Source organism: Chiloscyllium plagiosum, chromosome 34, assembly GCF_004010195.1.
Source record: "Chiloscyllium plagiosum isolate BGI_BamShark_2017 chromosome 34, ASM401019v2, whole genome shotgun sequence".
In the NCBI taxonomy this organism is placed as follows: Eukaryota; Metazoa; Chordata; class Chondrichthyes; order Orectolobiformes; family Hemiscylliidae; genus Chiloscyllium; species Chiloscyllium plagiosum.
This window is the reverse complement of record NC_057743.1, coordinates 40,805,202-40,826,549: the sequence shown is the minus strand read 5'-3', so window position 1 is coordinate 40,826,549 and position 21,348 is coordinate 40,805,202. Positions and strand designations below refer to the sequence as shown.

At 41.9% G+C, this 21,348-nt stretch overlaps 1 protein-coding gene across 3 annotated transcripts in view; it reads right to left on the bottom strand.

The window, feature by feature from the left end:
* The window catches only part of gabrd (gamma-aminobutyric acid type A receptor subunit delta), a 51,855-nt gene that overhangs the window by 12,129 nt on the left and 18,378 nt on the right, over positions 1-21,348 (bottom strand). For all 3 annotated transcript variants that reach the window (XM_043676314.1, XM_043676313.1, XM_043676315.1), the window contains exons 2-5: positions 11,869-11,981; positions 9,353-9,420; positions 5,083-5,303; positions 4,141-4,223 (exon numbers count right to left, since the gene is read on the bottom strand). In XM_043676314.1, the coding sequence (XP_043532249.1) occupies positions 4,141-4,223; positions 5,083-5,303; positions 9,353-9,420; positions 11,869-11,981 (485 nt within the window). The remainder of the gene's footprint in view (positions 1-4,140; positions 4,224-5,082; positions 5,304-9,352; positions 9,421-11,868; positions 11,982-21,348) is intronic.

The following is a 21,348-nucleotide window of genomic DNA, read 5'->3' as shown; positions in this document are numbered from 1 at the left end:
CTATCACCCTCACCTTGACCTCCTTCCACCTATCGCATTTCCAATGCCCCTCCCCCAAGTCCCTCCTCCCTACCTTTTATCTTAGCCTGCTGGACACACTTTCCGCATTCCTGAAGAAGGGCTCATGCCCGAAACGTTGATTCTCCTGCTCCTTGGATGCTGCCTGACCTGCTGCACTTTTCCAGCAACACATTTTCAGCTCTGATCTCCAGCATCTGCAGTCCTCACTTTCCCCTATAAACTCTTGGGGCCTTGTTTATAATTCCTCTGTGTACTAATCAGAAGCATGATAACGCAACCAGGTAGCTTCTCCTGCATTCATAACTTCTAGTGCACCCCTTAATAAGGTAAGCACATAAGATACGGGAGCAGAATTAGGACATTCGGCCCATCAAGTCTGGTCCACCATTTGATCATAGCTGATATGTTTCTCAACTCCGTTCTTCTGCCTTCACCTAATAACCATTGATCCCCTTAATAATCAAGAACCTATCCATCACTGTCTTAATTATAATCAATGATTTGGCCTCTATGGCTCTCTGTGGCAATGAGTTCCACAGATTCACCACCCTCTGGCTGAAGAAATTCCTCCTTATCTCAGTTATAAAGGGCTATATCAGAACCAACTGTATAAGGTCACTCTTCAGCCTCCAATGCTCCAGGGAAAATAGCCCTAGCCTTTACTCTGAGGCATGCCCTCAGGTCCTAGCCTCTCTTACTAGTGGAAACATCTTCTCCACGTCCACTCAAGCCAGGGTTCTCAGTATTCTGTAAGTTTCAATGAAATCCCCCATCATCCTTCCAAACTCGATTGAGTTCAGACCCCAAGTCCTCAACTGCTCCTCATATGACAAGCTCTTCATCCCCAGGATCTGGACCTCTCAAACACCAGGACAACATTCATTGAGTCATCGAGTTATACAGCATGGGAACAGACCCTTTGTCCAACTTGTCCATGCCAATCAGATATCCTAAACTGATCTAGTCGCATTTGCCAGCATTTGGCCCATATCCTTCTAAACCCTTCCTATTCATGTACCCATCCAAATGCCTTTTAAGTGTTGTTATTGTACCAGCCTCCACCACTTCCTCTGGCAGCTTGTTCCATATATGCACCACCTCTGTGTGAAAAAGTTGCCCCTCAGGTTCCTTTTAAATCTTTCCCCTCTCACTTTAAACCTATACCTTTTGGCTTTGGACTCCCTTACTCTTAGCTATTTATCCTATCCTTGCCCCTCATGATTTTATAAACCTCTACAGATGATTCTGCTATAACATGTGTTCCTTCAACACAAATTGGCTTTAATGTGATTGAAGAATTTAGACCGTTATTTGCAGAATATTAGCTTTCCTTGCCTGTATTGGTTATAATGCAATTCTGGTTCCATCTATTAGTTTAAATGGTGTGGCTATAGCACGATTTTCCTATAAAGTGAGATTGCATGAGAATTGAGCTGTTGTGTTATATTAGTACCGACTGTATAAGGTCACCCTTATGCCTCCAATGCTCCAGAGAAAACAGCCCCAGCCTATTCAGCCTTTCCCTACAGCTCAAACCCTCCAACCCCAGCAACATCTTGTAAATCTTTTCTGAACTGTTTCAAAGTCTGTGAGAAGATTTGTAGCTCGGGTGCTCGTTGTTATGGTTCTGTTCGCCGAGCTGGGAATTTGTGTTGCAGATGTTTCGTCCCCTGTCAAGGTGACATCCTCAGTGCTTGGGAGCCTCCTGTGAAGCGCTTCTGTGATCTTTCCTCCGGCATTTCCTCCACCACTACAAATGCCGGAGGAAAGATCACAGAAGCGCTTCACAGGAGGCTCCCAAGCACTAAGGATGTCACCTTGACAGGGGACGAAACATCTGCAACACAAATTCCCAGCTCGGTGAACAGAACCACAAGAACTGTTTCAAGATTAACAACATCTTTCCTATAGAACGAAGATCAGAAATGAATGCAGTATTACAAAGATTGGCCTCACCAATGTCCTGTACAGCAGCAACATGAGGTCCAAACTTTGTGTTTCAGATTTCTGAAGCCTTTTTCCATTTAGAAAATAGTCCACGCCTCTGTTCTTCTGAGCAAAATATATAACCTCACACTTCCTCACATTGTATTCCATCTGCCACTTCTTTGCTCACTCTCCTAGTCTGTCTAAGTCCTTCTGCAGCTCCCCACTCCCCCCTCAGTACCTGTCCCTCCACCTATCTTTATTTCATCTGCAAACTTAGCACCAATGCCGTCATCAACCTCTTAGTTACATTCAGCTTCCCCACACTCCCCACCCCCACACACATAAGGACAGCCTTCATTTGACCCTTTGACTGCCACACATTAAGGGCTTGATTTTTGTGGAATTGGACCTTTAAAAATGGCAGATGACTTCCTGGATGTGGAGGTTCTAACCTTTGACACAGCCAACTTTTGCCAGTAGGGAGAAGAGGGCAGGGGCAGAAGGGAAACCTGAAGTCTGCAGGGCCTTTCGAACTTGGTGCTGAGTTCAAACAGATCTCAGTTTGGCTGTTGCAAGGATCTGAACTATAAATTTATTCAGTAATTGTATAATATAGTTAATACCTTTTGAAGGGCAGATAAGGTCTGCTTAACTTTCATAATTAAAGTTTGTAAAACTGTTACAAAATGCAGTTGGATTACAGTGATCAGTGATTGTGGAAAAGAAGATGGATCATTGCTGGGCTACTTTGACTGACAGGGCTGCTCATAGAAATCTGTTCGCACAGTCTCAATAGATACATCACACAAGGCTCTGGTGGCGCAGTGGTAGTGCTCTTCTCTCTGAGCCAGGAGGCTCATGCTCAAGTCCCATCTGCTCCAGAGGAGTGTAATAACATCTCTGAACAGGCTGATTAGAAAACATAGGTTAATAAAAAAGATTTTCAATAGTGTTATTATATAATGTTCTTGTGTTGCAGTGGTAGTATCCAGTTTTGAGCCAAGAGGCCTGAGTTCAAGCCCCATTCTGCTCCAGAGATGTGTCATAATGTCTCTGAACACGTTGGTTAAAAACATTATCAATAGATTTATTTGTTAACTCTTCCCTAGGAGCTGCTCATTGTGAATGAATTTCAAAACCTAAGGTGGTCTCTGCAGGTGATCTAGAATCACTGTTAACAATTTAAGAAATTATTGAAGGGTTAGGGGTAGGAACAGAAGCTTGTTTTTATAAGAAAATAACCACTTGAACAGTTTTGAAAACCTAAGGCAGTGGTGGTGGTACTGGCGGTGGTGGGGGAGGGGTGTGGTGTGATGGTGTTGGGGAAGAGGATGGTGGTGTTAAAGGAAGGGTGGTTGGTGATTGAGCCTTGAGGAGTGTGAGCCCAGGATAGCCAGGCACTTCTGGGTTGTGGGATTGACTGTTAACAGTGTTTCTTTATTTTTCTACTTTTTAGTAAGAAGGACTGTGATGATTAACTTGTTCTTTTATTTTTCCACTTTGTAGCTAAGAATCTGTACCTAGGTACCTTTGCACCTGAGGAGTAATTGGTGTAACTGTAATTGGTGACTTGTAAACTGTTCACTGTACTCATGTGAGCACATGTAACAATAAACCTAATTCTAATTCTAACTTACATGAACTGGGGTTTTTCACATTAAATCTGTACTTTGAGAGATGTGTTAGATTTTTAAAAGTTTATTCTATTTCATCCATCTCCCCATGGTTCCTGAGGTCTGCCCATGGTGGATACTGGGTGAGTAGCTACAGTGTTGGCATGGCACATATAAGAGGCCTTGGAGGGAGTGGGGCAAGAGTTGGCATACAAGTTACGAGGAACCATGGAATGGGTTGGTGCACAGAGACATGAGGGTGGAGGACACAAAGGGTTAACATCTTTTATAGTTACTAAAACAAAGTTCCAGAGAACTGAGGTGAGCCTTCTAACTGTCCCACCTTAGAATCGTACCGCCCCATGGTCCCCTATGTTCTCCTTCCAGAATTAGTGGGCCCAACTGTAGCCTAAATCTATTCATTACTTCCAAATCCACTCAACGTAAATGTTCCAACATATTCCTTATTAATCCTCTGGAACACTTTTCAGTGCACCTCTCACTAACCCTCGCACAGTCCCTCAATACCGCACAGTGCCTGAGATTAACTAAGAAGCGGGGAATAAAATAAACTCACAACTTTCCAGATCCAGCATGCATTCCTGCTCATCCATTGGGTACTTGGTGAGATCCATATCACAAGAAATTGTGGAAGTAATTCTGGCAAAAGCAAAACAGTTAAGGAAGATGCTGTTGATTCTAATCCATGATTCATCATGAATATTTCCGTGAGACATCTGTTTATAAAATGTGAGTCCACCACACTTTAGAATTCTCGCTTCAACTGTTATATTGCAAAGTGTCAAAACAGAAGGTCAAGTCATGCTGCTTTTTTCTGACCCAAAACTGAAAATCTGCAAGCAATTGTAAATTTACTCCCTTCCCACACCAGTGATAATTAATTCACAATTGTACTGGAAATGCTTTGTCTCAGTAATAGTTAGATGAGATGGACAGGACATCTCAAATACAACTGCCCCTTAACAGCAGAATAACACTTTATGCATAACACTGCAAAAGGTTCCTGTGTTTTATAAAATGCTAACTTATCCAACTTGCCCTGACAATACCAAAGGAGATGTCTGAATTGTTTATAAATTTCTGTAGGTTGCAGTCATGTATCTACATGAATGGGCGGGCAGAAAAGGGAAACAGATCCTTGGAAAATGGACAGCAGGGTTAGATAGAGGATCTGGATTGGCGCAGGCTTGGAAGGTCAAAGGGCCTGTTCTTGTGCTGTAATTTTTTTTCTTCTTTGTTCCACAAACAGAACACTGGCTATAAGTTCCATACAATGAAATGGTCAGGACTGCCAGTTGGGATCCTGTCTAATAGCAACTCATATCCAAAGTTCAGGCATAGGCAAGACACATTAATAATCAGGGAACTGGACACAAACTACTAGCAGCAGAGATCCAGAAGTTATCAATGTAATGATCAGATTATTGAAACAGGTTTCTAAAGGTTTACTCATCTCGATTTGGTAGTCCTAACTTCTGAAAGATAAACTGAATCAAACCTGATGCTGTATAATATGACTCCATTTGGTTGAAGCCTGATGAGTTTGTTTTCTACTGTAACATCATGAAACCAGGCTGACTTTGCATTCACGATGTATGTATCTGGTAACCACAGTTTATCCACAAAGCGGCTGTCCAAGCCCAGGGTCTTGTTGGTGTGGTTATATGACAGCCGCTCGTCTTTCCAGATCTGACGAAGGAAAACTGTCATTGTGTACTCCTGACAAAAGGAACACAGGAAATAGCTCAAATAAGAGTATGATACCAGATTTACCAGCAATATGTGCACTTAAAATTTTATAGAGGTTTGAGGTCTATAGGGATTAAATAATTAACATTCACATCAACAAATTCTCCTTTTTCTTAGTGTGAGATATTAATTTCATCTCATTTTTTTACAAATTCTTTATTGAGAAAATATGTTCGCAAAAGACAAAAATGTTAAACAAATTAAATAGTAGCTAACCTCACTCACTATATGACATAAATATAAACATTTTATACTTTCTACTGTTTCACTGAGACTCTCCTTTTCAACCACAAATGATTTCAGAAACTTGAAAATAAGATGATCACTCTTCAATATGTGTCTGATTTTGTCTGATCCGTAGAGGAGTCATTTTATCCAGGCTGGGTAAAGAATCTGCATTTTCCAAAACTATCCAAGGAGTGCAGTAGTGAGGAGTAACTATTCTGTGGTGTGAGTTGTTGAATTTTTGGAAGGCCGATGCTGACCTTAGTTATGATGAATGCTGGTAACACAAACATTACTTCAACTCCAATGGTAAAGTGGAAGTATTGCCAGTAAAATGCAACATATGAGGTAACAGCAGTGGCTCAGTGGGTTGCATTCTCATTTTTGAGTCAGAAGGTTTGGGTTCAAGTTTCACGCCAGGGTGTGTGCAGAAAAATCCAAGCTGGCACTCCACAGCAACAGTGACAGAGTGCTGCACAGTTTGAAGTATTGTCTTTTCGAGGAGACATTAAGTCAAGGCCCCATCTGCCTATTTAGGTGGACTTTGATCCCATGGCCCTATTTTTAAGAAGAGCAGGGGGAGTTATCCCTACGTCCTGGGCCATATTTATCTGTGAAGCCACGTCACAAACACAGATGAGCCAATCACATTATTATCCGTAGAAGCTTGCTGTGTGCAAATTAACTGCTGCATTTCCTATACTGCCACAGTGACTGTATGCATAGGCATTTAATTGGCTGTAAAATGCTTTGTGATGCCTCATGGCTGTGACAAGCAACATATAAATGTAAATTCTTTCCCTTTTATATGATTATCACTTCATTATTAGACCGCTTACTTGTTTCTGTCTTCTTCTTTTGGGTGGGTACCTCCAAAGCCCAGTTGAATGGACACCATAAGATTATTAATTTTCCAAGAATAAAGACTCAATGGGACAGGTTTCCACCACATTTTCTACCTGAGCCTAACTTGAGTTGTGGCAAAAAAACTGATGCAATTTGAGAAATGTTCTCCCTGTGCAATATAATGACTGTCCCTGTCTCAAAGGGTTTTTGAAACATCTCTGAATCCATGGGAAACTGTTGGTATTGTTTACTCAGTCAAACTTGCTTTGAGTGGAAGCTTCCAACAATGCCACGATGCCAGCTAACTTACTGCCCTGATTTCAGAAAATGCGGTAAACACACAGCAGGTCAGGCAATGCCTGTGGACACATGAATTTGTTCTTAGATTGACAATGTCTGTATTTTACTTTCATACCTGTCCCCATTCACCATGGAGAATTTTATAAACAGTGTTTCAATCAGTTCTCAGCAACATTTTGTTGCTTACTGAATAATCACAGGATCACAGTGTTTTCTGATGAGAGTTTGATCACTTTGCATATAGCTGCTATGAGGAGGGACAAACCCAGATTTTTCCACAATGCTTAGAAGGTGGAAGAGTCAGACCAGTTTGATTTAGTGTTTAGTTCTCTGTTCAGCATTAAAACCAATGTCATAATTCATTTTCTTAGATTTGATATGCATTGCCATATCATGAAAATCTGAAGGATTACTTAATCTAGTGACAGGTATTGGCAAACACCTAGCACAATAGCAAACTGATGTGAAGAAATATGTATTTTCCAATTATTATCTTGAATTATTTACACAGTATTGCCCCTACATATTAAAATGGTCAGCATTGGCATTAGGTTCTGCCTGAAGTCAACCAGTGCCCCAGCTGGAACCCTCGCTGAAAGGTGGCGCAGATGACTCATCAAACTGAAAATCTCACAGCATTAGGGGTGCCATATGCTTAACAGCAAAGTTCAGAGTTGGGGTTGTGGGTAGAGAAGAGACTGTGGCTTGTGTTTTAAAGTTTACTTTTTATTGATAAATCTAAATTGAAAACCTTCTTAATCAATGTCCCCACACCATATCCAGAAGCAACTCAAACAAGTTAACTAGTGTGTGAGGTAAAAAGCTTTCAATGTTTAGATTAGTTTAGAGTTCAGAAATTTCTTGACAGTGCTCGGAGTGCCTGGTCCAAAGTGTTGCTTGTATATCAGCCATGGATCAGTGAATGGCGTTGGGTTCTGGGGTCAAGTCCTACATCAGAATATGAACATTCTGCCACTCAATCTTGCATTTATGACCAAGCAACTTCTTAAAACCCAACTCCATGACCAATCCTTTGATCATCCAAACATTTCCTTATGTGGTTAATGTTGAAGATTGTTCTGCAATGTTCCTATGAAGTGCCTTGGGATGTTGCATTATGTGTTGCTGGAAAAGCGCAGCAGGTCAGGCAGCATCCAAGGAACAGGAGAATCGACGTTTCGGGCATAAGCCCTTCTTCAGGAATGTGGAAAGTGTGTCCAGCAGGCTAAGATAAAAGGTAGGGAGGAGGGCCTTGGGGGAGGGGCGTTGGAAATGCGATAAGTGGAAGGAGGTCAAGGTGAGGGTGATAGGCTGGAGTGGGGTGGGGGCGGAGAGGTCAGGAAGAAGATTGCAGGTTAGGAAGGTGATGCTGAGTTCGAGGGATTTGACTGAGACAAGGTGGGGGGAGGGGAAATGAGGAAACTGGAGAAATCTGAGTTCATCCCTTGAGGTTGGAGGGTTCCTAGGCGGAAGATGAGGTGCTCTTACTCCAACCGTCATGTTGCTATGGTCTAGCGATGAAGGAGTCCAAGGACATGGTCTCTGAGCACTCATGGTCTTTGAGCACTCATGGTTCATGTAAGTACAGTACCCAAACAGGCCAATGGCCTCATGCACCACACAATAAACACAATAAACAAGGAGAATCCAGTCGACTCAAAGCTGCATCAGATTGCCAATATATACAAAACAATATCACACAAAACAGATGAGATAAATGGCCTGATAATTTGCTCTGGTGCTTTGATGGATAAAGTATTGGCCAGAACACCACATACACCGTCATCCACTTCTCAATGGAAAAGATACAATGAAGTTTCTTTGCTGTACATTCAGAGGTGCCATGGTACCTCATTCTGAGTAATGCCCTCATCATTTACCAGGACGCAGCTGTTTCACCAGACTGCCTTATTATATCATCATTCCACACTGGATAATTTATGGTGAAAAACGTTACCCCAGATGGGGTAGGCCAAGTTCTATCAATTATTCATTAAAAGCTGAGAATTTAAATGGAGCTCAATGGGTTCCCAGTCCTGTCTCAGGAGGGTAAAGAATTCTCTGCCACTCATTGTCTTAAAGAACTGAATACATTTTGTCATATGTATTCATAAGTCAAATCCAACAGAAATACATGAGACTGTGCATAGCTTAATTTAGAAGCTTCATAGGGAAGCACATTATGGTGACAGACTTGTTACATTTATATGGCTTCCTCATTCATAATGAGGCCTTTAACAACACACCATGTCAAAGGTTGGGGCAGAGTAGAGAAAATTCGAGACTATTTACTTTCATTACCTAGCACTCCTGTTAGAAAATACTAATGGCTCCCTTAGTCGTTCCATTATCTTTTCCAATTTTGTGTGAGTGCAGTTATTAGCGTACATTCACTTGATTCAGATGCAGCTTAGGTATAAAACATCAATCTGCCCACCAGGCACAGCCATAATATTACTGCATCATTTGGGAAACTTTTGTTTCTCACACAGGATTGCCACTTTGCCAACAAAGGTTTTGTTTCAATCTCATGGGGACTTGTACTTATTCAGAGCACTATTTTACTGTAGACTCTAGTTTATTTTGTTATGTTGTGAATAACACAGTGTCACATACACCTTTTTAAACAAGGAAAGAGCAAACGTTACCATATTAGCTTCTGATATATGGTCAATGCTGGCAACTTCTATAGCCAAAGCTACGTTCAAAGGAGGACCTGGATAATTAAAAATGAAAATCAGTAAACAAGGGGCTTGTACGAAAAATATTCATGAGTTATGAGATTTGACTTAAATTGATATTAAACTGCATAAAATATTATTTGTCTGTTGTCATCATTTAGCCATACTGTGGTCACTTGGAGGCAGGTGAATATTCTGCATAACTAAATTGAGCAAAGAATAAAAGAATATGGACAAGAAAAATTTCTAGTTGAACTTCAGCAATTAGATTGGTTTGTTCATTAACAGTTATGATTTGACACTATCACAATGTCCTTATCTGAATGAATTCCAAGTTAATATGCTGCTAGCTCACAATTGCTTTCCAGTTTCTTTCACAGGTTGTTAATAATCTTACGTTCCCTTTCTGTTTATTTTATTGCATTTCATTTTCTCATTGCACTTCATCTGCGATGGCCCCAGTATAAGTGGGGCTCCATAGCGATGCATTGTCCCAAGTGGGTCGTGATAGTCCAGAGCATAGTAAAGAATGAATGTCAGGGTAGCGACAGGGCTCTGGCTCTCCTCACAGGTTGGAACTCCAATCTCATACTTATCTCACATTAACACATGATTTATTGAGGTCTAAGTTACAAGTCATAATCAGGGTTCACTGTTATGCATGTTGCAGAGTTGAGTTATTGATTTGAGTGTTAGTCCTATATGTTGTCTTAAATTAACAGGAAAAGTCCTTTCTTTAATTTCAGTCTCCGCTTCAGAGGAGAGGATACATGCATAGCCACCCTGTAACTTAAGTCAACTCAGTCAATCGTTTTATAACAAGTGGTCTATATTACTCTGTCTGAAACTAAACACCTGCTAAATAATATTACAGTACATGAAAGATGATTGAAAAGCTTCATCAAAAGCAAGTGAATAATTTCTCATTTCATCAGAGGTGGAAAATTGAAGTATTGACTGGGTGTATTGTAAACCTAAAACCAGCAGCATGCCCGAAACGTCAATTTTCCTGCTCCTCGGATGCTGCCTGACCTCCTGTGCTTTTCCAGCACCACTCTAATCTTGACTCTGATCTCCAGCATCTGCAGTCCTAATTTTCGCTCTGTTTTCCTGCTGTCTATTCCCACATCTCTTTGGTAAGATTGTGCTAATCTGCTGTATCATCTTTTCAGAGAACTTTCTAATTCTCCAAGAGTAAAAATCCAGTATTGGCAGGAGCAAACACAAAACAGCAACAGATCATTTATACCTGTCAGAAAATCAAGTGAGTATTTAACAGGTGGCTTTCAATATCTTTTCATTGGTACAGTTCAAGATTTTTTTACAAGACCATAATCATTTCCTATCATCTGTTATAAATGAACCAATATAACTTTCCAAATAACTGAATTAATAAATATGCTAGCCAGTACACCATTGTGCTTTACCTGGCCAAGAGGCTCTAGATTTAATCTTTCATCAGTGTTGAGTTGTTTAAACATATTTGGCGGTATTATAATTGGTCAAAGAAGGGCACAATCCAACCAGAGTTATGAATTCATAGAGTCATAGAGTCATACAGCGTGGAAAATGACCTTTCAGTCCAACCAGTCCATGCCAATCATGTTTCCAAACTAAACTAGCCCTATCTACCTGCGGCCTGACCCATATCCCTCCAAACCTCTCCTGCCCTTGTTTATTTTACCAAAATACAATATCCCGCATTTATCCAAATTGAACTCCATCTGCCACTCCTCAGTTGCTATTCCTGAATGCTATCCAGTGACTTCTAATGCAATTGTGAATGCCTTCCTGATGGATGAGGAAATAGTTGGAGATGCTGTGATGTGCTGTCACGTTAGCAACTTCAGGCGGAGAGGAGAGAAAATAAATGAGCAGCTGGATTCATTGTAGATTTTAAGGCTCCCAGTTCAAATGTGTTAAAATGATGCAATTGTGTATAATTATTGGTGAAATAGTCTAAGTGACTTGTAATGTTCTCAAATGTTTTGGATTTATTTCCTTGTTTATTTTATTAAATTGTCTCTGAAGAGTCAAATCTGAGAACTACACTGTGTGGGGTAACTCTATTAATGAGTACAACTAGTAGAACACTTCTCCATGGGCAGCATATCAGAAATCCATAAGACCATAAGATATAGGAGTGGAAGCAAGGCCATTCGGTCCATCGAGTCCACTCCGCCATTTAATTATGTTTGATGGGCATTTCAACGCCACTTACCCGCATTCTCCCCATAGCCCTTAATTCCTTGTGAGATCAAGAATTTATCAATCTCTGCACTTTGCCCATGATTTTCTGATTATTATCAGTCAGGAAACTATCATCCATGTAAGGTCAAACTTACAAAACATGGAATGTTTCTGTCAGCACAGAGCTCACTAAATACCATATTTTGAGTGTCTGAATATAAATTTTCAGTATTTTGGTCTTCATGAGCAAACAGGTACTATTAATTTGTTTGTCTTAGTCTTGTTGGGCTTACCTCCTATTCCTGGTCGAAAGTTCCGAGCATATCCTTTCATTAAGTCATCCAGGTTAGGTAACCAGGAAATTTCTATATCAGTGGTTATATAATCCCCAAGGTCAGTAATTGCCCTGTTTTAAAAAAAAGATTTATTTAATGTAACAAAGTAAGTTCAACTTTAAAGCAAAGACATACTAAAATGTAACAACATACCACTGATCTGATAAGACAGCATGTAGCTAAGTCATACAGGCCAGTAAAGTCTTAAACTCTGAAGTCTACCGAGTTACCTATTTTTGGCAAGATAGAGGTGCGATTGTCAGTTTCTGTGCGTCTGAGATACAGAAAGTGAATTTTGTCAGATTCCCCATTCCAGTTTTCAACTTCACTGTTAGTGCATAAGCAGGCCAAAGTGAGAACCCAGCTGCTACCATGCCATATACTTTGAAAATGTTACTGTTGAGATGAAATGTAGAATCACAGAATGATTACAGCATAAAAGGAGGCAATTCAGCCTGTTGGGTTCATGTTGGCCCTGCTAAAGAGCAGCCAGTATCATTTCCCCTCCCCCTTTCCCCATGTCCTTCCAAGTTTTCCCTATATGTGCATAGTTGTGAGAGTGGTGGTGGAAAAACACATTTAGAAGGTATAGTCGAAGGAGTTTTAGTTAAATTTCTGCAGCACATCTTGTACCTCTGCTGTTGAATGTTGGTGACGGGAGAATGAATATTTATGGAGTTGATATAATTGTTATTAAGAGTTGATATTAGAAACACTCAATTAAAGCCCTCAGCTTTCATTTCATGCTTCCTTTGATTACCATGAGACAGACCCCAGACCAAGCTCTCCATTGAAGATTCACTTTGATGAGTCAGTGTCAGACAGTCTGCCTATAGGACCATCCTAACCCAGTTTGACTACCTCAATTTGGTATAGACTCTTGGTGAACTGGCTTGGTAAGTGCCTCAGATGCTGGAGATCAGAGTCGAGAGCTTGGTGCTGGAAAAACACAGCCGGTCAGGCAGCATTAGAGGAGCAGGAGAATCAGTGTTTCGGGCATAAGCCCATTCCTGATGAAGGGCTTTTGCCCAAAAAGTTGATTCTCCTGCTCCTCGGCTGCTGCCCGACCGGCTGTGCTTTTCCAGCACCAAGCTCTCGACTCTGATCTCCAGCATCTGCAGTCCTCACTTTCTCCACTTTCATGTGCATACCCAATTATCAATTTCTCTTTGAAAGCAGAATTGAATCTGCCTCCAACACAGTCTGAGGTAGTGTATGTAGCTTTTGGAAGACTTTGTAAATAACTCTGGGACTGAAAAGGAGTAAGCCTACCTACAAAACCAAGGGTTGATACAGCAAAAGTCCTGCCCACTCTGCTCTTCCCATGTGTGGTTAGGGCAGGAATCAGTATTACTTTAAGCATTTCACTGCAGTTACCTGCAGAGGCTTCTGAAGATCAGATGAAAGGCCAAAATTCCAGACACTGAGGCACTTACCAAGCCATTTCACCAAGAGCCTATACCAAATTGAGGTAGTCAAACTAGGTTAGGATGGTCCTATAGGCAGACTGTCTGACACTGACTCATCAAAGTGAATCTTCAATGGAGAGCTTGGTCTGGGCTCTGTCTCATGGTAATCAAAGGAAGCATGAAATGAAAGCTGAGGGCTTTAATTGAGTGTTTCTAATATCAACTCTTAATAACAATTATATCAACTCCATAAATATTCATTCTCCCGTCACCAACATTCAACAGCAGAGGTACAAGATGTGCTGCATAAATTTAACTAAAACTCCTTCGACTATACCTTCTAAACCCACAACCTCTACCATCAAGAAGGACAAAGGCAGCAGCTACATGGGAACACTATTACCTGCAAGTTCCCCTCCAAGCCGCTCACCATCCTGACTTGGAAATATATCACCATTCCTTCAGTGTAATTGGGTCAAAACCCTGGAACTTCCTCCCTCAGGGCATTGTGTGTCTATCTGAACCAAATAGAATGCAGCAGTTCAAGAAGGAAGTTCACCACCAATTTTTCAAGTACAACTAGGGCTGGACATTACCCAAGAAGAGTGATGGTGTTGTCTGGGACATTGTATTTAAGGTATGATTCCAAGAGTATGACTACATCAAGCTGTTGCTTGACTAGTTTGTAAGGCAGCTCTTCCAATTTTGGTACACACTCCAGATGCTGGCAAGGAGGATTTTGAGGGTTGGCAGGGCTGTGTTTGTCATTGGTGTTTCCAGTACCTAGGTCGATGCTAGGAAGTCCATCCATTATGTACATCAATTAAGCACTGCATGAGCAACATAGATGAGGCTAAGGGTCTGCATTAAGTCTATTTGAAAGTTTCTGGATGTCTGTCATTTTAATTCTCTTTCCTCTCCCTGTCATCAGCTTCCTGGATTGTTCCAATGAAGCCAACATGGCACTGTGTAAGCTTTAGGGACAGTACCTCATCTGCTGATTTGACATTTTACAGGCTTCTGCATTCAACACCGAGTTCAACGATTCCTGATCATGAGCACTGCTCCCATTTCTTCAGACAGCAGCTGCTGCTAATGATTGTGCTTTTCCAATTTCCACCTTCTCTGCTTCATTCTTTGTTCTTTTGCTTGGCACATCACCACCTCCTCAGGCCTTTCACTGACATCCCACTTGTCAGTTCATCTCTCCTGCTTCCTCTCACACCTTCCCTTTCATTCTTTTCTCCCTCTCCAACTTTCTTGAAATTTGTTATTGATGGTATCACCAGGTGCAGGTGAATTTGTGACGGATACGGATGGATCCCTTGGGGCCTTGGAAGGAAGTGAGGGGGGAGGTATGGGCGCAAGTTTTGCATTTCTTGCGGTTGCAGGGGAAGGTGCCGGGAGTGGAGGTTGGGTTGGTGGGGGGTGTGGACCTGACGAGGGAGTCGTGGAGGGAGTGGTCTTTCTGGAACGCTGATAGGGGCAGGGAGGGAAATATATCTCACCTGGACCTCCACACACATCATTTACTGCATCTGCTGCACCCGATGTGGCCTCCTCTACATTGGGGAGACATGCTGCCTACTTGCGGAACGTTTCCGAGAACACCTCTAGGACACCCGCACCAACCAACCCAACTGCCCTGTGGCTGAACACTTTAACTCCACCTCCCACTCCGCCAAGGACATGCAGGTCCTTGGCCTCCTCAATTGCCAAACCATGGCAACACGATACCTGGAGGAAGAGCGCCTCATCTTCCGCCTAGGAACCCTCCAACCACAAGGGATGAACTCAGATTTCTCCAGCTTCCTCATTTCCCCTCCCCCCGCCTTATCTCAGTCCCAACCCTCGGACTCAGCACCGCCTTCTTAACCTTCTTAATCTTTTTCAGCTCTGATCTCCAGCATCTGCAGTCCTCACTTTCTCCTTTGCCAAGGATATGTTTATTTAATGTTACTGTATTGGAACAGTTACTGTTTAGTAGTTAAATAATCTATTATTCTGTTAAGTTTTCCAATAGAGTTAATTATTCGAATGTCTTCTTTTTGTTGTATTTTAACTATAGTTTATGCATAAAGTGTATTTTACTTTAAATCTGAAAGTAAATCAAATTGCAGCCAGAACACACTTGCCTTTAAAATAAGAAAAGGTTTGGGTCTAGGCAATCTGCCTAACATATTTTGGGGGTTTGGTCTGATCCATAACACTACCATTTTCTCAACGGGAAACTAGGGATGGTCAATGCTGCCCAGACAATGACACACACACCCCCTGACAGAATGTTTTAAAACTTGGACCTTTTTGCAGTTCTGATGAAAGGTGACAGACCTGAAACTCTTGTTAACTCCAATGGCAATTTTACTGGTCTGTCATGTATCCTGCTACTGGAACCAAATGAGGATTCTGAAACTCCATGGGAAAACAGAGGGAGAACAGAATGGAATTTATCCATGGCACTCAACGATGAAGTAACAGCTGGCACTATGTACCATTAATGAACAGAGGCCAGCCTCTCTGAGCTGCTGGTTCAATCACATCTTTGCAGGCCAGGCAGTGAACACCAGTAGAGGTGGATGCTGTTGAGGTTTCTGGGAGAGGGGTGAGGGAGCTTCCCTATGACATGTTACCCCTTAAAGAGCAGCTCAACATTATTTTAAAAATGTGTGCTCAGGTCAGGAAGGCAAATCTATTGGGTGGCTATTTTCAATGTGAGATGGAACTGCTAGGAAGGAGGCTGCTGGGTATACTAACTTGGTGCCTAGGGTAATCTCCTCAAATAAGACAGGCCCATTTTCATGCTTCCCATTTCCATTTTACCAGCCCTTCTGCCACTCAGCTCATTCCCAGAGGACTGGTTAGATGGTGTCTGAATGTTTCTAACATTTCCTAGATTTATTTGTAACCAAAACAAGCTGTTTCAAAGAAATAAAACAGGTGATCTAGTTTTTCACCAGTTCAGTGTCATGTAAACAGACAGTTCGGAATTATTGTCATTTATTTAAAAACTACAATTAGTCTTTATTTCCAGGATTAAGTTAGAGCTCTGAGTTTTAACTGTTGTATGTAAATGTGTTTCTTGGTAAAATATCATTTATATCAGAACTCGTGTATATATTTTCTCATGAAGTTCATTTGATATTCTGCACTGTCTTGTACTTTGAAGGTACAATATTCTCCCTTGCAGAATGTATCCATGATAAATAAACTTTTATTTGTCTTGGGATATTTGACTCATCAATATTTTACCAGACAAGCAACTTTAAAGAGATCTGACATCTTTAAAACCCACTTTTGAAAATCCTTTACTTTCTATAACACAGTTATATTTCAGTGTCCCAGTTTTCTTGTTCAGGAATGATATTTTTAAGAAATGTTTGGCAGTGTTTAATATCCCAAGAAAAGGTTCTGTAGAAAATGTTGACTTCTTCCATCACAGATATTGACTGACCTTGAGCATGTTTCCCGTGATTATACCTTATTTATATTATAAATCGTGCAAAAGTTCATTTCCTTACCAAAGTGCAACTGTGAAAAGAAACTAAAATAGTTATTGATTAGCAGGTTAAGTATATTCATATATTGAAAGAAAGACGCACATTTATATAGTGCATTTTAAGAACATTTGAACATTCCAAAGCACTCTACATCCAGTAAAATAGATGTGAACATGTGAAGTGCAGTCAGGGCTATAACAATTTGTACACAGCAAGGTGCCACAGGCTACACTGATATATTAATCAATTATATTTTCCAGATGCTTTCAGAGGAATAAATAATTTGCTGGAAAAGACAAATTCAGTGCAACCTTTTCTTGTACTCACTATAACAATTCACAAAGAATACCAATTTAAGGACTAAGCCAACATTCTTACTGTATGAGAGAAGTGTGCTAATTGATTGTCAAGTGTACCCTTCCCATGATCACCATCTGCCCCAAGTGTAACAGAGCCTGTGGAAGCCACGTCAGTCTGTGCAGCCACCTATGGTCTCATCTGAGTATAGAAGAAAGTCATCCTCATCTGAGAGGGACCGCCGATGTTGAACGAACGAATGAATGAATGATTGGTCAAGTTATTGCCTTGGAGAATGCACAATTTAGTGATGACAGACAGTTGGCTGTCAGAGAAAAAAAAATCAACCAAATTTGACATTTTTCAGCAACACTTAAGTTCTGTACTACAACGACTGTTTGGAGAAACATATATTGAACAAGACAACAGGATGAACTCATCTTGCACTAGTACCACAGGGGTATTTTTGTGTCAACCTAGAAGGGTAGGTAGAGACTTGGATTAATGTCTCACCCGAAATTTAGCAGGTCTATCAATATATCATATCCTCCATATTAGACTGTAGAGTTGGCCTGGAATTTGTGCTGATACTTCTCAAGTGGGGTCAGCACTGGAAGCCATGTTGTTCACAATTTATATTAACAATTTGAACTTTCGAATCCCAATCACATTGCAGATGTGGGGTTGGAGATATCGATACTGAAGAAGACTGCTACAATTGACTGGAGAACATTCATAAACTTGCAGAAGGGCAAATAAGTGGCAAATGAAGTTCGACTGTTTTATGGTCTTAACATAGAAAAATGTGAGGTAGTGCATATAGGTAGGAAGAATAGGAAGGTAATTTATTTATTGGAAGGTGCTCATCCAGGTGAAGTTGGATGACAAAGGGATTCTAAATTACAATTACACCAAATATGCAAAGAATCATCAGAGGTCAGTGAAATAACTCAACCAAGCCAGAGTGCCGTCAACAAGTCACCTTCTATTTACATGTAGAGAGTCCTTGACACTGATCCAACTCCCTCAGAGCCAGCTCTGAGTGAACAGAACCTCTCACAGTCCTCTTTACATCTGTCAGCCAGGGCCCCCTGATTGGGGCTATTGTTCTGGTCCAATCAGGGAACTCATATTCTGAGGTCCACCTGGCTGACCTCATTGCAATCATCCCTCTCCCTCTGAGTCCAAGGACCAAGGCCAGTCCTTTTTTTTTTTGCTGCTCCTGCTGGGGCATTTTAGCACTGGGTCACATTCCTCCGAATGTGCTTCTAATATGGTTGGCGTGTAACACACAGTTGCTCGCTCCTTACACCTGAAGCATATGAGAAGATATTCCTTCTCCTCTTCAGGCAGCAAAGGCATCAAGACAGTGACATCCACCATGTTCATCTCAGATTCCGAGATATGTTCAAAGCTTGACAGAGAGTGAGAATCCATGGGTTCTGGAACAGTCAGAAAGGTTGTTGAGGAGGCGGCACATTTTGCTCCTGCCCCTAACACCAGGTCAGGTTCCCCGGCTCTGCCCCTGATATGGGCAGTGTATAATGTACGGTAACACCAGGTCAGGTTCCCCGGCTCTGCCCCTGATATGGGCAGTGTATAATGTACGGTAACACCAGGTCAGGTTCCCCGGCTCTGCCCCTGATATGGGCAGTGTATAATGTACGGTAACACCAGGTCAGGTTCCCCGGCTCTGCCCCTGATATGGGCAGTGTATAATGTACGGTAACACCAGGTCAGGTTCCCCGGCTCTGCCCCTGATATGGACAGTGTATAATGTACGGTAACACCAGGTCAGGTTCCCCGGCTCTGCCCCTGATATGGGCAGTGTATAATGTACGGTAACACCAGGTCAGGTTCCCCGGCTCTGCCCCTGATATGGGCAGTGTATAATGTACGGTAACACCGGGTCAGGTACCCAGGCTCTGCCCCTGATATGGACAGTGTATAATGTACGGTAACACCAGGTCAGGTGCCCGGGCTCTGCCCCTGATATGGACATTGTATAATGTACGGTAACACCAGGTCAGGTGCCTGGGCTCTGCCTCTAATGTACACTAGCTCATCTCTTGCGCCTGGAGCATCTCGGAAGAAATTCCTTCTCCTCTTCAGGCAGCAAAGGTATCAAGACACTGACACGCACCATGTCCACCTTCGATTCCGAGATATGTTCAAAGCTTGACAGAGTGTGAGAATCCATGGGTTCTGGAACAGTCAGAAAGGTTGTTGAGGAGGCGGCACGTTTTGCTCCTGCCCCGTTTGCGAGTTTGCAGCTTTCATATGGTCCCCGCACTTGTTCAGGGCCATCACACTGACCTGAACTTTACACATCACTGGACCTGACTTCATGCCCCTTACCCATGCGGGACCATTCCTGTGGTTCCTACACTAACTTTGTCCCCTGAAGTAAACTGTCTCTCTCGATTAGTAGAGCCTTGTGTCTGGCATTAGCTTTCATGATGCCGTTTCACCCTACCCCGCCCAAGGTCTGGGAAGATCAGAATTAGCTTGGTGCAGAGCCTACACCCATCAGCAAATTCTGCTGGAGCTATCCTTGTCATTGCATGAGGGGTGGTCCTATAATAAAATAAGAACCGGGACAGTTTGGTATCTAGTGAAGCTGTAGACTATTTGTTTAAGCCTGCCTTCAAACTTTGGACTGTTCTTTCTGCCAGACCACTGGATATGGATGGTATGGAGCTGTGTTGAAGTGACAAATATCATTCAACTTTAGGAAATTCTGAAATTCCCTGCCAGTAAACGATGGCCCATCATCTGTCACCCATACTTCTGGGAATTGTATATTGAAAAGGATGAGCACAGTTGTTCTACTGTCATCTTCTGTTAGTATCTGGTGCTTCAGGGAAAGGTAGGTTCCTAAGAACCAAAAAGCATGCAGGTCCACAAACTGTCAGGAGAATTACTCACTACTTTTCATCTGCCTGAATGTCATTTACTTGGAAAAAATAAGGCCTTCTTTCCAAATACTGGCCCCAGACTTCAACGGCAGGATCAAATGAGTCAAATTTCCCAAATAACAGCATGATGCCAGAAATGCTTACTCAAACTCAAAGGCGACTGTTGCGAGTAAATTTCTTCAGCAGCATGCTTTTCTCTCATCGTCGCTGAAATAACTCCACAGAGACCAGTGTCCCCTCAACAGGTCACCCTTTATTTACATGTGGAGAGTACTTGACACTGATCCAGTTCCCTCAGAGCCAGCTCTGTGAACAGAACCTCTGATACTCCTGTTTTCTTATGGACTGGCTTCCAGCACTGAGTGAAAGGAAGTCCTTTCCCAATACTGCAGGGAATAGTTCTTTGGTTATCTTCACAGCACACTAGCACACACAGACCAGGGTTGAATCCTGGACAATGGTAACACATACTACAAAAATCTTACCAAAAATAATTTTAAGTGTTTAACTTTGCTCATTGTATAATATCAGCTGATACTAGAAGTATATAAAATTTAGGTTCTAAAAATGTTTAAAGGTTCATTTACACTCTTGCTGGAGAACTGCTGTGATGGTCGAGAAACAAGACTTCAATTCAACATCATGACCCATCTTGACACAAAAATGAAGCTGAAGGAGGATATTCCTTTACTCTGCTTCACTTAGGAATTAGTCAGCTCTTGGTGCTCAGAGGACTCTCCATGTTTGGTGTTGATCCCAAGTGATTTCGCCTTTACACCATTACAAAAGATGTGGCTAATGAATTTTAAACCAGACTGATTCGCAAGGTTAGATCTCATGGAATACAGGGAGAACTAGCCATTTGGATACAGAACTGGCTCAAAGGTAGAAGACAGAGGGTGGTGGTGGAGGGTTGTTTTTCAGACTGGAGGCCTGTGACCAGTGGAGTGCCACAAGGATCGGTGCTGGGCCCTCTACTTTTTGTCATTTACATAAATGATTTGGATGCGAGCATAAAAGGTACAGTTAGTAAGTTTGCAGATGACACCAAAATTGGAGGTGTAGTGGATAGCGAAGAGGGTTACCTAAGATTACAACAGGATCTTGACCAGACAGGCCAATGGGCTCAGAAGTGGCAGATGGAGTTTAATTCAGATAAATGCTAGGTGCTGCATTTTGGGAAATCAAATCTTAGCAGGACCTATACACATAATGTTAAGGTCCCAGGGAGTGTTTCTGAACAAAGAGACCTTGGAGTGTAGGTTCATAGCTCCTTGAAAGTAGAGTCGCAGGTAGATAGGATAGTGAAGAAGGCGT